The following is a 14,890-nucleotide window of genomic DNA, read 5'->3' as shown; positions in this document are numbered from 1 at the left end:
AATCTCGGGTGTAAAAATTCTTACTTCCTGCCTAATGTTACAGCTGTATCACTTTTTGTTCAGATTTTCACACATTTCAGCAGGATCCCTGGTGCAATACAGACCTGATATCTCCAAAGAGGTGATAGGTGATGCATTTCTGCAATTTAACAACGATTGCTTTTTACAAATTTGTTCTCTGCTGTTAAAAATGGGCTAAAACCCCCAATATCCCTTTGGTCATTGTCTTGACTATTCATTCCTGTATGTTACTGTACTTTCTTTTGGTTTCTTGATAATTCCCTTCTTCTAAATTTTTTTTTTTGTATGACTCCCACTCTCGAGAGCTGTTTCTCACCTGACCCTTTTTTGGTTTCCTGCATTCATATTTACATTGTTTTCACCCCCCCAAACAATCCTGGCATGTTGTCAGTTTCCCTCTGAGCCAAATTTGGATCGACTAATGTTAGCTGAAAAATTACACTTAATCCCATAATTAATAGGAGGAATGTGTGGACTTCTAGGTCTGGTCTGCCTGCAATGTGTTACACGGTGTGTCAGCCGTGTGTGCGTGGAGTCCGCCACTTGTTCTGTGTTGTAGGGTGGAGTTCACAAGGGTGGTGGTGGTATCTGTGGAAATCCCCTTTTTCGTGTGTTGGTCTGCCCCATACCAGGACAGTGAGTTTACCAAGTGAAGACATCTTAACCCCTCCAGTTCCTTTGTGTGGAAGAATTGGAGAGAATCATTGTCGAGAATAGTATGTGGAGCATTGGTTCTGGTTCTGGACCGCTAACTGTAAGGTTGTGGGTTCAAATCCCAGGTGAGACATTGCTATTGCTATTGTACCCTTGAACAAGGTAATTTACCTAAATCGTTGCAGTAAAATATCCAGCTGTGCAAATATAATTTGCTTTGGCTAAAAGTGTGAACTAAATTAGTAATTAGTTTTCTGTGTAAAGAGTACAATATTAGATAGTCTTTGGGAAAAATGAAGGTAAGACACCCATTGCAGCTTTTATGAGCTGCAGGCTCTTGTAAATTGAACTAATGAAATAGAAAAGCAAACATTTTCCATATTATTTTAACTCCCTGTGTCTGTCAGTGCAGATTTACTCAGAATACGGTAACGAGCATGAAATATTCAGCAACCAGCACTGGCAAACGCACAACAGCCTGCAGCCCAGGGTAAAGCATAACATCGCCGAGACTGCAGGGCCATGGGAGTCATATTTCCAAGGCTGATTTTGTAAATAATTTTGAGAGATGATTGAGTATAACAATATATATTACCGTAATGGTGGACGGCCTGCAGCTCACAGGCCACATGCAGTCCATGGAGACATAAATTAGGGTTACCAGGCCCCTCTCAATACAAACCCAGTTTTACTAAGGCTGGAGGTATATTACCCAGAAGACATAAATTAAAGACTCTTACACTTTTGCTTTTTGTTGTTACGGTAGGTTTGTTGTGGTCCTTGAGGTTGAGTGAGGGTCAAAGTGGTGACCGACCTGTCTTTTCATGTTAAGACCAAAACACGCAAGAAAGGTTACAAATTAGAGCAGGATATTGGGCCCATATAGCCTGTCTGTAGCTCGTTGATCCCAAGACCTCATCTGGAAAGAAACCAGGATATCAGCTTCAATAACATGGCTGGGGAGCTTTTCTCAATACTTTTCTCCACCCTCTGGGTAAAGCAGCATCTCAGTTTCAAATGCACTTCCAAGTAGTTTCCACTTGCGTACTCTGGTTCCACTGTTCACACTGAAGAAGACTGCTCAGTGCCTTTGAAGTCTTTACTTGTATTTGGTCCCCTCATAATCTTCTCCATCTCAAGAAAGGTTGAGTTCTTTCAGCCTGTTGGTGAAGGACCTTCCCTCAAGCCCTGGCATGTATCTGGTTTCTCCTCGCTGGGCTGATTTGCAGACTGTTTCATCACGTGGGCAGGACAGTTGTACACAATACTCGGAAGAGAGGCCCGTTTGAATTCTACGCTTGTCCAGCATTGCAGCAAAAAGAAACAAAACATTGACCGAGCATTTCGTGCAGCGTCCTCAGAAAATCTGCAGGATTCTGCGTTTTGGCCTTAAGCTTGCATCTCAAAATTCCAACGGCACGTGCATGTTGGTGGTGGTGGTGGAGGAGGAGGAGGGTGTTTAGTGTTCTGTGTTGTCACTGAAGTTTCAAAAGCCTCGGCCGTGTCCTGTCGTGACTTTGTGTGCTGATGATTCTCTCCTGCTCTTCATTCACAGAGATCCCGGTAGTGAACCCCACTGCAGTGATCAGCAGCACAGAGGAACCCGCAGGTCAGTGCTTTCAGACTCCTGGCTGATGTCTCCATTACAGGCAGATCACTGAATGTCCTCCTTCTTACAAAACCCTTGAACTTTCATTGCATTACCAAGCTTCTTGTGATGCGATTAGCCATCATGTTTCTCCCTCTGCCTAGCGGTGGCTTAATTTTTCATGCATGTGGTACAGTACCTTCCCACAATGAGCACAATGTCCAAGTCCTTCACGACGCCCGTTAACATTGGGGCATAGTTAAGAAAAAGTGCAAGGGTAAAATACTTCAGGGAATGCGATTTCTTTGAATTCATTGAAAGCAGACACAGTTTACATTAGGGCTTGAAAAACCCTGAATCCAAAGAGCTGCAGGAAGCTTACAGGGCGAATGTCAGTTCTGCTAGTGCCATTTTTGTATTGTAGAAACAAATTGTGCACAGAAAATGTTCACCAATGTATAAAATGTTGGCACAAGTTTTCACAGAGCCATTCTGAAAGCCATTGCTTTATTGCTTCAATCCATTTCTGTATCACTGAGCTAGCTGATCTGTCACCAGGACAATTTCTCTTTCTGTGCCCCATTGATCTATTACTGAGTTATTAATGAAGCAGGTCTAGGGCCATTACAATGTGTGTTGATATTTTTCTTTCTGACAGCTTCATCCCCATTATGTGAAACTGGTCAATACTTACTGAGACCGCATACCTGTCAGTGCAAAACTGTTGCAGTGCAGAATGTTGATTTACAATGGGGATCCTTCATATGAAAGTCTGTGTTGAAGATTCACTGCTATGCCTTAACACTGCAGCTGTAATAAAGGGTCTGTGCTGAAAGAGCTGTATTAAGAAGGAGAACTAAAGGTGAAGGAGAGGTCACCTCCTTTCTGTACATAAAAATTGAGTTATTATCAACATGGCTCAGCAGTTTCTTCACTATTTTGGAAGAAGACTATGGCATTATCCAGTTGCATTTGTGATCAAACACTAATTTGTTAATTTATTTATAAATTATTGCAATCGATATGATGCCATCAGGAACTGCCTCTTCTCCCTCACCTCACATGCGGAGTTAGTGATATGGCATTGCTCCTGTTTGGTCACAGAAGAAAGACAGAGCCAGTAATGTTTACTCCATTGAAGAATATTACAGTAACTGCAATGTAAAAAACACAGCAGCTATATCGCTCTGCAGCTCACAACTGGCAGCTCACTGGAGCTCAGCAGGTATGAGCCTGGTCAGAACCTGTAGGGGAGAGCTGCTGGAAAAGGTGTTAGTGGGACCAGTAGGGGGTGCTCCCCCTGTGGTCTGCGTGGGTCCTAATACCCCAGTATAGTGATGGGGACACTATACTGTAAAAAGTTACCTTCCTTTGTATGACACATAAAACCAAGGTCCTGACTCTCCATGATCATTAAAAATCCCGGGACGTTTCTTAAAGAGTAGGGGTATTATCGGGTATTATCCCGTTGTCCTGGTGAAATTTGTCCCTGGCCTTTACCAATCATGGCCTCCTAATAATCCCCATCTGTGAACTGGCTTCATCCCTCTGTTCTCCTCCCCACTGAGAGCTGGTGTGTGGTGAGTGTACTGGCGCACTGTGGTTTCTGTTGCATCATCCAGGGGAGTTCCCATTACCTGTACAGCGCTTTGAGTGGAGTGTACAGAAAAGTGCTATAGAAGAGAAATGAATTATTATTATCTGTACTTTTTTGGGATCCCTATGGTTCTCACCATCTCTCTTTCAAAATATAAGCTTAAAAGGAGAAGACTTTAGCATCATCTGTACTGTCTTCATAGTTTGCTTCCTTAAATTCACAATTCACAATCATTTTATTTCGTCTTAAATTATTTTCTGTCATGACAGCACATTGCTGCCTATGAACAGCTACAGGAGAGAACAATAACTTCATTGGAAAGAAGCTGGAGTTCCACAATGCTCTGAGAGCCCCCTCAGTAACTCTTGCACACTGCAGCTTGTGCAGCAATAATACAGTCCCTCAGCCTTGTTCATCTTGCTCAGTCATGCAGCGTATTATCCAGAATGGTAGTTGCTTGCAAGTGTAACATGTTCAAATAAAACCCTAAGGCTCACATTAAATCTAAATGTCAGTCCACCTTCCAAACTGCAAATTATAAATGCCAGAATTTATTGCAGCTTATTGCTTGCTAATGTTGTCTTGCTTCTATCCAGTGGAAATCTGTCCTCAATTACTGGTTTTGCAATTTGGTTGGGTGGGGTCACTGCTTTAATTAGTCGGGGCTTTTTTAACAAGTTATAACAGAAGAGAGAGTCTTAACAGAAGCCTCACAAGAGGGCCTGAAAGGAGCAAAAAAATAAATAACAAAGTTGCAGACAGTAGGAAAGATAAAAGGCTAAAACTCATCATCAAACAACAGAGAAAAATGTCGCTTTCCCACTAAAATGCTTAAGAATAAGTAGTGATTGCAGCAGAACAGAGGATCGGGTCTGCTTACAGTAACTTGTTCACCGTGTTACAGATAAAATTACCTGGAATCAGTTCAGAGAACAGCGGGTATATACATTTATGGGCTCAAGGGAATGTACAGGCTGATGGAACTTAACCTTTTTAGTCTTTAACTAAATTGGGACTTTATACAAGTATTCAGGCTCATCAAAGGCACTGACAAAGTCAAACCAGTGGCTTCAGAATAAACAGTGAGACATGAAACAGAGGACGCAAGTGGAAACTCTGTGGAAGAGCAATTCAGACAGAGCAGGAGCCACTTCATTATCAAAAGTGTCTCAGGTGTCTGGAACCAGCTACCCACGAACGCTGTTGAAGAGGATAACCCCAGCTTCTTTCAAAGAATGGCTGGATGAGATTCTTGGATCATTTAGCCACTAACTAAATGAGCTAGATGGGTCAAATATGCTCCTATGTTGCTCGAGACACAGCAGGTCTAGAAACTTAGGCGGTTCATTGGAGTTTTTGTGATTGCTTGCAGACTGGGTTTGAGGGCAGGAAGGTGGATTGCAGAGGTTTGAACAGCAGCCAAGAAACCCCTGGTCTCCTTGTAGGGGATATAATTAGGGCACTGCGAGTCTGACTTCCTTGGGAATCGTCTGGCTCATACAGTTACCTGCCACAGTCTTTATTTTAAACACAGGAGCTCACGGAGCTCTCCAGACTTTCAGTGGTAAATGCTACTTACTCAAAATGTATTACTTTTTTTTTTGCTTACAGGTACAACACATTCTGTTTTACTCACTATACTTATTACTTATTGGTCTGGATAACTTAAACTGACAAGGTCATCGTAAGGGAAAAGTCAGATTGAAATCATTTTAGCTCATAGCAGTAAGGACTTAGTGAAGGAGCAGGGCTGAGGTGACGTGTATGTGTGTTGGGGTACCATTTCCCCCAGTCGCTGATTTAAGAAAAAAAAACAGTAACCAGAGCTCTTGAAGCAATTGTGGCTGTTTACACTTCTGATCAATGGACAGTTCATTGGGCTTTCCAGGTAATTGCCTGTTTGGTAAATGATGGCAAGCAGCCAGCAGGCACACCACTGGACAGCCACTGAGGTTGGGTCCTGGCTCACAGGCTCCCTCTTCTGAGATTTTACAGATTTAGACCACAGAACATTTCCGTTACAGAATGCAGGCCAAAATAAAGGTTGAAATGGACCCTATGCGGGAGTCAGTGGCGATGTACAAACAGGATCAGGGAAAGCGAGGCGTACTTAACCAATTCGTAGAACGAGGAATCGTAGTCTTGGACGAGGCCGGGGGTTCGGAAGATAAGCAGCAATCAGGTGGTGTCTAGGAGAAGAACTACAGTAGGAGCTCCACTGGTAAACCCAATACTGAGCACCGTGGTGACGGTAAAGAGCCCTCAAGTATTGTGGGAACTCAGAGGTGTGGTGACGACCGAGACGTGTTATTGGATGATTTTTTTATTGTGTCGGCGTTTGCGGGAATTGGACGGGGCTGGTCTCTGATTATGTGTGGCCATGACAATTTCGACATGACCTTCAGTCACACAGTGCCTCAAAATGGGACAGATCTGTGTAGCTGGTTTTAAGATTGTAATTGTACTTTTTGAACACATGACAAGGCAACCCCTCCCGTCAATGTTTGCTGTCCATTATCAGGCAGTTTGGAGAGAGACGACAGCAGCGAATGAGTACAAGAGCAGTCCTGGGACTTATGATCATAATTTTAATAAAGCCTTCACCTGCCACAGCACTAGTGAAGTATCTATTGATAATTTGTACTCTTATTTCACTAAGCAGAATAGAAAGCAGGATCGAGACCATTGAAACTCCTGTTTCAGCATCAGCTGTCAGTGTCAAACCCGTATTTGCTCATCAGCTGCCCTAGGAGATGGGTGTTGTCAGGCCTGTCACGTGTTGCTGAGCTGCTGTTTGAAACATTCACAGTGGAGCTGAAGAGCCATTAAGAGGGATAGATGCAACTGTGACATACGCAGTACTACAGATGAATGGCCAGCTTGGATCATTGATCTGCAGAAAGTAGATGATCCCACAGGCGCTTGGACAGTTTTGTAAGCTATAGTTGGACCCCTACCAGAAACCATTTACTCAATCCCAACCCGCCCCTCACCCCCACCAACACACACCTCATTAACCCATCTGTGAACTGAGAAGGGGCACATGTAGAAAGAAACATTAATTGACCTGGATCTCCAGCCTCGGTCATTTCCTCCGAAAAAGCTTTGCCCCTCCTTCCAGTCCCTCAGTGTAAGTCTTGAGGCCGTACAGACAGCCTTTCCATCATTGCCCTTAATTTTACCCGTTACATCACACTCATTTTTTTGGTTTCTAGACATTAACCACTTGCCTCTTCCAGTCACTCGGCACTAACGTTTTTTGTAAACCCAATTTTACTAATGCTAGAGAGATTTTCACAGCACTTTACCCGTAAGACATACTTAAATAAATGAAGGACGCTTGTGGTTTTCCAATGTTTTCTTGTTGCTGGAGGTTTGTTGTGGCCCTTGAGGTTGCATGAGGGCTGCAGATGTGATCCTTCTGTCTGTTTAGGTTGCCCAGCACTGCAGTAAAAGGAATGAAGCGGTGACCAGACTTTCTGAGCTTTGTGTGTAGGTTTGCATCTCCCCATTTCCATGACGGCAAGTGTGTGAGCCCCACGACAGTCACAGCAGATTTCAAGACTCCTAACCACTTGGTTTTCCTGTCGCTCGTCGCTAAATGTCTTGCCCATAACCTCCCACCCGTCTCGCCCTCCTGGCCAGCCCCCCTGCCATCACAGAATCCCAGAACACCACGTTGCCTCGTCAACCCTCAACCCACAAGGCCCTGGAGTTCCAGATGCCACCTCTGTAAACACTAGGCCACGCTGCAGGAGTATCACAGAGGCTGTGCAGGAACACGCAGTCCGGGCAAGCGATTCTGCGTTTGGTGTAGAATTCGCCACCCCCCACCCTCACCAGCCTTCATCGTCTCTCTGCCTGGCTGACAATCAAGGTCTTCCCTTTCTATTTTTCTAGCAGGTCCTCAGGGTGCTACTCCGGGTCTTGTGCCGAAGTGGCGTTCAAGCCGCCCTCACAGATTTATTGAAAGCTGCACGGAGGCTGTTGCAAAGCAGCTGGTCCAGTCACTCTCTGGTTACCACTAATAAAACTAAAGCTCTCTGATATCCAGCCAAGTCCCCCTGACATTTTTATAGATTTTCTTCCCCCTTTTTTTTTTGCTTTCAGAAATCAACACTTAAATGAGTAATACCGTTAGACTGCACGCGACGAGAAAATGTATATAGATTTTTTTGTACCTGTGGAAAAAAAATAAAAAAGGAGGAAACCTTACTCCTGCTGGCTGCTGCTTTTATGCCATTGTATTGGAAAGTGAAAATAACTCTTTCCCTACCCAGTTTTGTACAATTTCATTCGAAGCAGGAATCTGTTGCTCATTCTTGCAGTTTTCATCGTGAAATTAACTAGCATTTCCCATTTGAGATTTGAATAAGGCCTAAAAGTTTTTTTTTTAATGAATCATGGTGTAATGTGTTGATTCTTTCAGTAACTCCAGTGATGTGTTGCTTTGCTGGCAGCACTCCCACATTCCAAACACATTTGTTCTTAAACATCTTTAATACTAATATTAAATACGAATTGAATAATTTATTGGCTTTTATGCAGTTGTCCGGACAGATGCTGTGAGAAATCGATGTTCTTGCGTCTGGGGGAGATCAAAATGAACTCAGGCCTGCTCCGTCAGGAACGTGCACTTACAGAATTTCCATTTAAGATCATTATTTATCTAATCTGGCTTTCTTACAGAATCACCACATCTCCTGTACACTGGGTCTACCAGTGCGTAGAAGTTGAGCTTAATCAGCAGAGCTTGATTCCTCTCTCCCCAGTGAATAACAGGCTTGTCCTATCTGTTGTCAGGAATTGAGGCCCCAGGTCCTTTCTGTGCGGCAGATTCATCAGAGCTCTGGAGCGCAGAGCAGCTGTACTTTCTGGGCCCAATGGAGGAAGAAAAGCAGAACTCCTTCCATGTAATATTCCATAAGCCCTTTTCCCCATGCGACGCAGCGCACAGCATTAAAATGTGATTTGTTGAAGGCTATTTTTCACCCTTGCGCCACAGCCAAACCTAACATTTCCTCCGCCCCCCCTCACCTCAGCAGAGACCTACACAACTGGCAAAAGAAAGCAGGTGCTTATCCGGGCAGACAGCGCATGTGGGGGCTGAGTGACCCTCCCTACCCTCCCTACCCCCAATTGCCCCCCCGACACACACACACCACAACCGCTGCTTAGCTTTTCTTTACCAGGACGGCAGCCATGTCATAATATAAAATATTGCTGAGTCCTCAGGAAATACATTAAAAATAACATGCTTTCTTGGGTTTCTCGGCCATATTTGGTCTTTAGGAAGACCATTGAAGAGCTACTGAAAAACATAGACTGTGGTTGCTTTAAACCTCTTTCCAGAGACTGGTGTGAGGTCCGCACGACTGCTAGCACCAACTAGAGGAGTGTTGCTTCTCTCAACGCTACTAGACTTCAGGAGTCGCTGTGTTCTGGAAAGCTGAGAATGACCTGGCCAACCCATCTCAGCCTCATGCTTCGCGAATTTCAGTCGGCTAGCGACAGCACCCGGATTTGAACCCGGGACTCCCACATCCCAGAGCTCAACCTGCACTCAAGCAAGTGCCTTTACTGGTGCATTTATTCAGTAGCTCAGCATGTGGTTTTTTAGATGAAGGTAAACCACACCCCTGAAATTGCAGGTCGAAGGGCATGTTTTTTAATGACGTCCAGGGTAAACGCAAGAGCTGTTTTCCTTGTTGGGGAACATGAACTGATGTAGAGTTAGCATGGGGGGTAAATACGGGAAGTTTATTACCATGGCTCAAAAGCTTGACATGAATTCATTTAAATCATGTATCATTCAGTTAAGCTTGCATTCATTTAAATTCATTCTTCTACTTTTCTGACTTTAAAAGCTAATGGCTGTGTAATTATATTTGATAAATAAAGAGACAGAACCCCGGCTGGCTGGTAGTGATGTGTAGAGCCGATGTTAAGGAGTGCATATGATAGCAGGGAAAGCAAAACGTTATCCAATGGCTGTTACTGAAGAGTTGCCCAGAACCCAGAGCTAGTGTTCCTTTCAGAACGCCAGCCCTGGCAGGCTCAGAGAACTCCTACATACACTGTTTGAAGTACACGGAGCAAGAAAAGACTGGTGTCTTAGCTCGGTGTTTTATTTAGAAGGAGTGCCAAACAATGTTGTTTCAATTTGGAGTGCTTTGTTTTTTTTTTTATTCTCGATTTATATAAGTGCAGGTATGGATAGATCTTATCCCTGGAGGTCATATTCCAAATGACTCAGTTTGTTAAAAGGATTGGCTCCTTTCCTCTCTGTGATGATGTTTTTGATGTCTTTGTTAAATGCTTCGTCACCCCCGGTAAGCCCGCGCCCCGGAGAGATGACCTGTTGAGTTGAAATGCTTCAGGGAGGGAGAAGGCTGAACAACACAACAATATTAAAATTAAAACCCCAAAGGTTTTTGCAGGGATGTCACGAGTGAGAGCTAAAACAAACATTTGGAAAAAAAACACACACAAGCTCCATGACTGTTGTTATCATACTACACTAATACCTCTTTGTCTGGGGGATTTCATTTCTGAACACATAAATCTTTCGTGACTGTTGCAGATTAAAACATCGAATGAATGTGCCAATGCAAAGACACAGTTCTCAGAAATTTCAGGTGTTGATTCTGATGTGAGGAAAAAAATATCACACTGAGTCAATTGTTTGCTGAGCGTCTAATGAAACTTTTGTTTGATTTAATGAGTACTTGAGCGTTTTGACATACTCAGACAACTCTCTTGTGAAAGCTCTGCATCCCTGGAGCAAGGAACATTATTGTGCTTGCAATGAGAGTATTTGGAATGCAGTGCCTTGGTTCACAACAGTACACCATCGAGTATTCAGTGCAACCACCTTTTGATGTCCTTGTTGGATTGTAGGTGTAGAAGATGGACTCTGGGGATGTTTGCGTCAGTCTGGTTGTCGATGGCAACATCTTCCCCACGGTCCTATTTACTGTATATGTGCGCTAAATACCATCACCATTTTTCATGATTAGCTTCATTAGAATAGACCAGACCTTCATTACGAAGCCTGACTGTTATTTATCCTAATTTAAAAAAAAAATCAGAAACCAGTGAAGGACTGTCAGTGGGAACGTTTTACCCAATTTGCAACCACAGCGTGATAGGCCAGACTGAGAGAAACGTGGATCCATATCTCCTGTAATTAGGGTGGAGAGTTCCATAGCGAAGTCAAAAAGCTGACAGAATCTGACGGGTTTATCTTGTTGTTGTTAAACTTAGGAGTCTCACCACTGATTTGATCGTCTGCTAATGAAGCTGTCAAAGTTGTTCCTTGTCTTCCAGTCTGCGAGTAGTAACTGGTTGTAGTAACTGTTCCGGATCTCAGACACTAGTGGGTCTACGAGAGGTACCAGCGTTTCGTGTAGCACAGTTCTGTGGGCCAATGTTGTGTTTTGTTGTGTGTTTTACAGTGAATGTATGAAGCAATTTTAACTATAGGGCTAAAAAATGTAACTTTGTTGTGGAAACCTGGTTCCTGCCAGATGAGGTCCCATACCCCTGGCAAAGTTTTCAAGGAAATCGATTGACTTAAACACTTTCTTGGTCTGCTTGTCCACAGATTGCGAATCATACTGCAAACCAGTGAAAGGAAACCTGAAGATCAATATGAAAAAATACTGCAAGAAGGACTATGGTGAGAGAACGACAACCTTGAGAACGTGTGTTTTGTACTAGGTTCCAAAAGCAGCAACTTTATGCACAAATAGTCCCATTGGGTAGACCTTGCAAATTCATGATAACAGTCATTGGTGCAACTGCCTTTGTCCTCCAGATCATTTTACCGTCTGGCTTCTGGCACCCTGATGAAGTGGAATTTGTTTACCATGAACAGAAAAGTCATTTTATGAAGTTTTTTTTTTCTTTTAGATATTCCCATTCGATATAAAGAAGATATATTTGGGCAGGGAGTAGCTAAATACTGAGAGCAAAGTACATTGCAAAAAAGAAGAGGGAAACCAATATCTATAGATAGTAATTTAACCAGCTACTTTAGGAACTTCCTCGAAACCAGATGCCAGCCTAAGACTGGGCACTGCTCTAGGTGTCTAGGTCGGGCCAAGTCATTTTAATCCAGCTTCCTCTCCCTTGTTCTCCATCTTTACCGCTCACAGCGGTCCAGGTAAATGTCCTGGACATGGAGACGGTGGGTGACTGGGCCAAGTTCTCCGTCAACATAGTTTCGGTCTACAAGAGTCGGGGGGAGCCCCTCAAGAGAGGCGACCACTTCCTGTGGATCCACATGAAGGACCTGGCCTGCAAGTGCCCCAAGATCCAGATGAGCAAGAGGTACCTGGTGATGGGCACCAGCGAGGGCGGAGCCGAGCGGGCAGGGCTGCTGGCCGACAAGAACAGCCTGGTCATCCAGTGGAGGGACGTTTGGACACGGAGGCTCCGCAAATTCCAGCGCAAGGAAAAGAAGGGCAAGTGCAACAAGGCATGATGGGACAGCGCGTCCTCCCTGGTTCCCTTTCGTGCCAAAACAGGAAGACAATGGTGATTCGGGGAGCTCACCTACATGAGACTGCATGTGTCTTGCCGTTAAGGACCACTTTGTATATTGTAATTTTTCCTTTTTTTTTTGAGCGCGATTTTCTTTTTTTTAACGATTGGTCTGCCTTGAAAAGGGACCGTTAAAAAGGGTACGTTGCGAAAACCAGAGCTGTTCCCATCCTTCCTGACAACGACAGCAGAAAACGTCCACTTTTCTGTACAGACTTTTCTCTCTCCTGATTCGTAAAGTATATATGTATATATATTGCTTGTGGTTTGGTTGTCCGTGGTCAAGAAAACGAAAGAAAAGCATTGCAGTGAGTAGTTCGCCAAGGGAGGCTGTAAAATCAGTCTTGGTAAGACTGCTTGGACCCATTGTTCACGTTTCTCCTCCTTCTGTTGGGGAGAGCTGGTAATGCCACCATCTACGTTGATACCCGTTTGTGAATGCGGATGTCGGGATAGAATGAGAGGGTTGGAGAGGAAATGGTTTTGACTTGTTTTTACACGGAATCACACTGCGCTGTTGCATCAGAAATTAGTCCTGTTGCACAAGTAGTCCTATTCTGTAGACTAATGGACAGTTGGAGAAGGAGGCTTAGAGAAGGATCTTGGACTGAGCGTCCTTGCTAAGAGCAACGGCACGGTCTCTCACTTTTCAGACAAGCGCACCAGGGAAATATCATGAATGTAACACTTAATGATCCCAGTGGCCTGGAGTGCTTGTGCAGGGCCCTTCCCATGAGCCCGGGTGGTTCCCTCATTTGATCGAACCACCTTGTTTAAATGGATTCCAACCTGTTGCTGATCCAAGGATCTGAACACTAACAACATGAGTCGGCCTTGCTGGTCCCACAGCTTCCTCTTCGCTATGAACTCAGTGTTTTATTTCTCTGTCATCGCCGACAGCACACTGGTTCCTTCAGCACTGGAAACCCTGCACATGTATAACTCCATCCCTTCCTTTAGATTTCCTTTTGTTGGTTGCTTTTCATCCTTACTTTCACCTGGCCCAGAAAACTGCGGCATCTGCTTCTGGGTTGTGCGACACTTTTCAAAGGTGTTTTGTTAGTGTCTGTACGTTTAAGGGTGTAAAGCCCCACTTTCAAACCACCCATTCATTCATCCCTGATCGGAAAGCTGAGTATTCTCAGCAAGGGTCAGAACAGCTTGGAGCCCTTCCAGGTAGCACTCCTCACACCAATATGCTTCCTGCAGCCTAACCAAGGAAAACAAGTTATAATATTCTCGTTAGGAAAGTTCTCTCTTGCAGGACTTCATGCAGTTTTGGCTCAATCCCACTTGTCCAAACCCACTTTTGGTTATAACCGTAACAGGCATCTGACGGAACATAAGTTGCGATAGGCTGGTTGATCCCTAACTCTGTTCGAACAAACTCTAAACAGAAGTTTCGAAACTCCAGGAAATGAGCTGCCGATCTGTCATCTGTGTATAAGCCCTTGTAAATTAAGCCATTTTGGAGAAATGCTTACAAATGATTTTCTTAAATGTGAGACTGAGGACAAGAATCTGCAGAATGTAAATCCGGCCTTGTTTGTGGCAGAGTTTAAGAGTGGCTTTGCTGCATGCTTACAGGTTATGCTGGTTGCATGTTTTACCTTGCTGTCCTATTGGGCATTTTTATTGGAATGTAACGTTTTCTTCTAAAACTGGGAAACAGCTCATAGAGAGTTAGAAGCTCAGCTTTGTCAGTTCTTTAAAACACAGACAGATACAGTACAGAGCAATAAAGGATCTAATCCAAGTCCTCTCCCCTGTAGGGACTTGAAGCTGTTGGCATGTGCTCATATTTTACCTGAAAGAAGAAAAAAACTGTTTTTGCAGAGAAGCTGAGTTTAAAAATTCAATTCTGAAATAAAATTCAAGATGGTGCCAAACTGGACACCTCGAAAGTCATTGACTGTTTTATTTTCAGAGGTAATTAAAACCTCAGTTTTTTTTAAAAAAAAATGTACAAAAACTGCAAGTACAGTTGTTCTGCAATACTCTGTTATTGTCGTGTCTATACAATTCAGTTTGTGCTATTAGTTTACTATTTTGGCACTGGTACTCTGTTTAGTTTGTACATTTTCCAGGCCCTCCACAAACACATTTTTACAAAAATGTCAGACCTCTGTTCCCATTCCTGACAGAAGCGCGCTGAAGATGTTTTTAAGTGTATAGAAATGAGCGGGCCCTAGTCATCTAACCCTGTGTCTTGTTTTTATTTCCTTAAGAATGTATAAAGAAAACAACCGCGAGATAATGCAATATTAAACCATTAAGCTAAGCACGGTTAAGCAGTTGGACAGCCATCAGATACATTCCTATGTGCAAGTCATTTTTATACCGTTAAGAATGTTGGTGAGAAGGCCGATATCTTGTCTAACTTGTAAAAGTTGTTCTTCTTCCTGCTGCCAGGCAGTGTGGTTCAGACATTGGTCAAAACTGTAGGTCGTCTAGCCAAGTATATATTTTTTCTGAATCTGATG

General features: G+C 43.6%; 1 protein-coding gene across 2 annotated transcripts in view; it reads left to right on the top strand.

The window, feature by feature from the left end:
* ntn2 (netrin 2) overlaps positions 1 to 14,673 on the top strand; it is an 83,100-nt gene extending 68,427 nt beyond the window's left edge. For both annotated transcript variants that reach the window (XM_015360610.2, XM_006637376.3), the window contains exons 5-7: positions 2,231 to 2,284; positions 11,467 to 11,541; positions 12,020 to 14,673. In XM_015360610.2, the coding sequence (XP_015216096.1) occupies positions 2,231 to 2,284; positions 11,467 to 11,541; positions 12,020 to 12,348 (458 nt within the window). In that variant the 3' untranslated portion in view covers positions 12,349 to 14,673. The remainder of the gene's footprint in view (positions 1 to 2,230; positions 2,285 to 11,466; positions 11,542 to 12,019) is intronic.
* The last annotated feature ends 217 nt before the right edge of the window (positions 14,674 to 14,890 follow it).

This window comes from Lepisosteus oculatus, chromosome 19, assembly GCF_040954835.1.
Source record: "Lepisosteus oculatus isolate fLepOcu1 chromosome 19, fLepOcu1.hap2, whole genome shotgun sequence".
NCBI classification, from domain to species: domain Eukaryota; kingdom Metazoa; phylum Chordata; class Actinopteri; order Semionotiformes; family Lepisosteidae; genus Lepisosteus; species Lepisosteus oculatus.
This window is presented reverse-complemented; position numbering and strand designations above follow the sequence as displayed.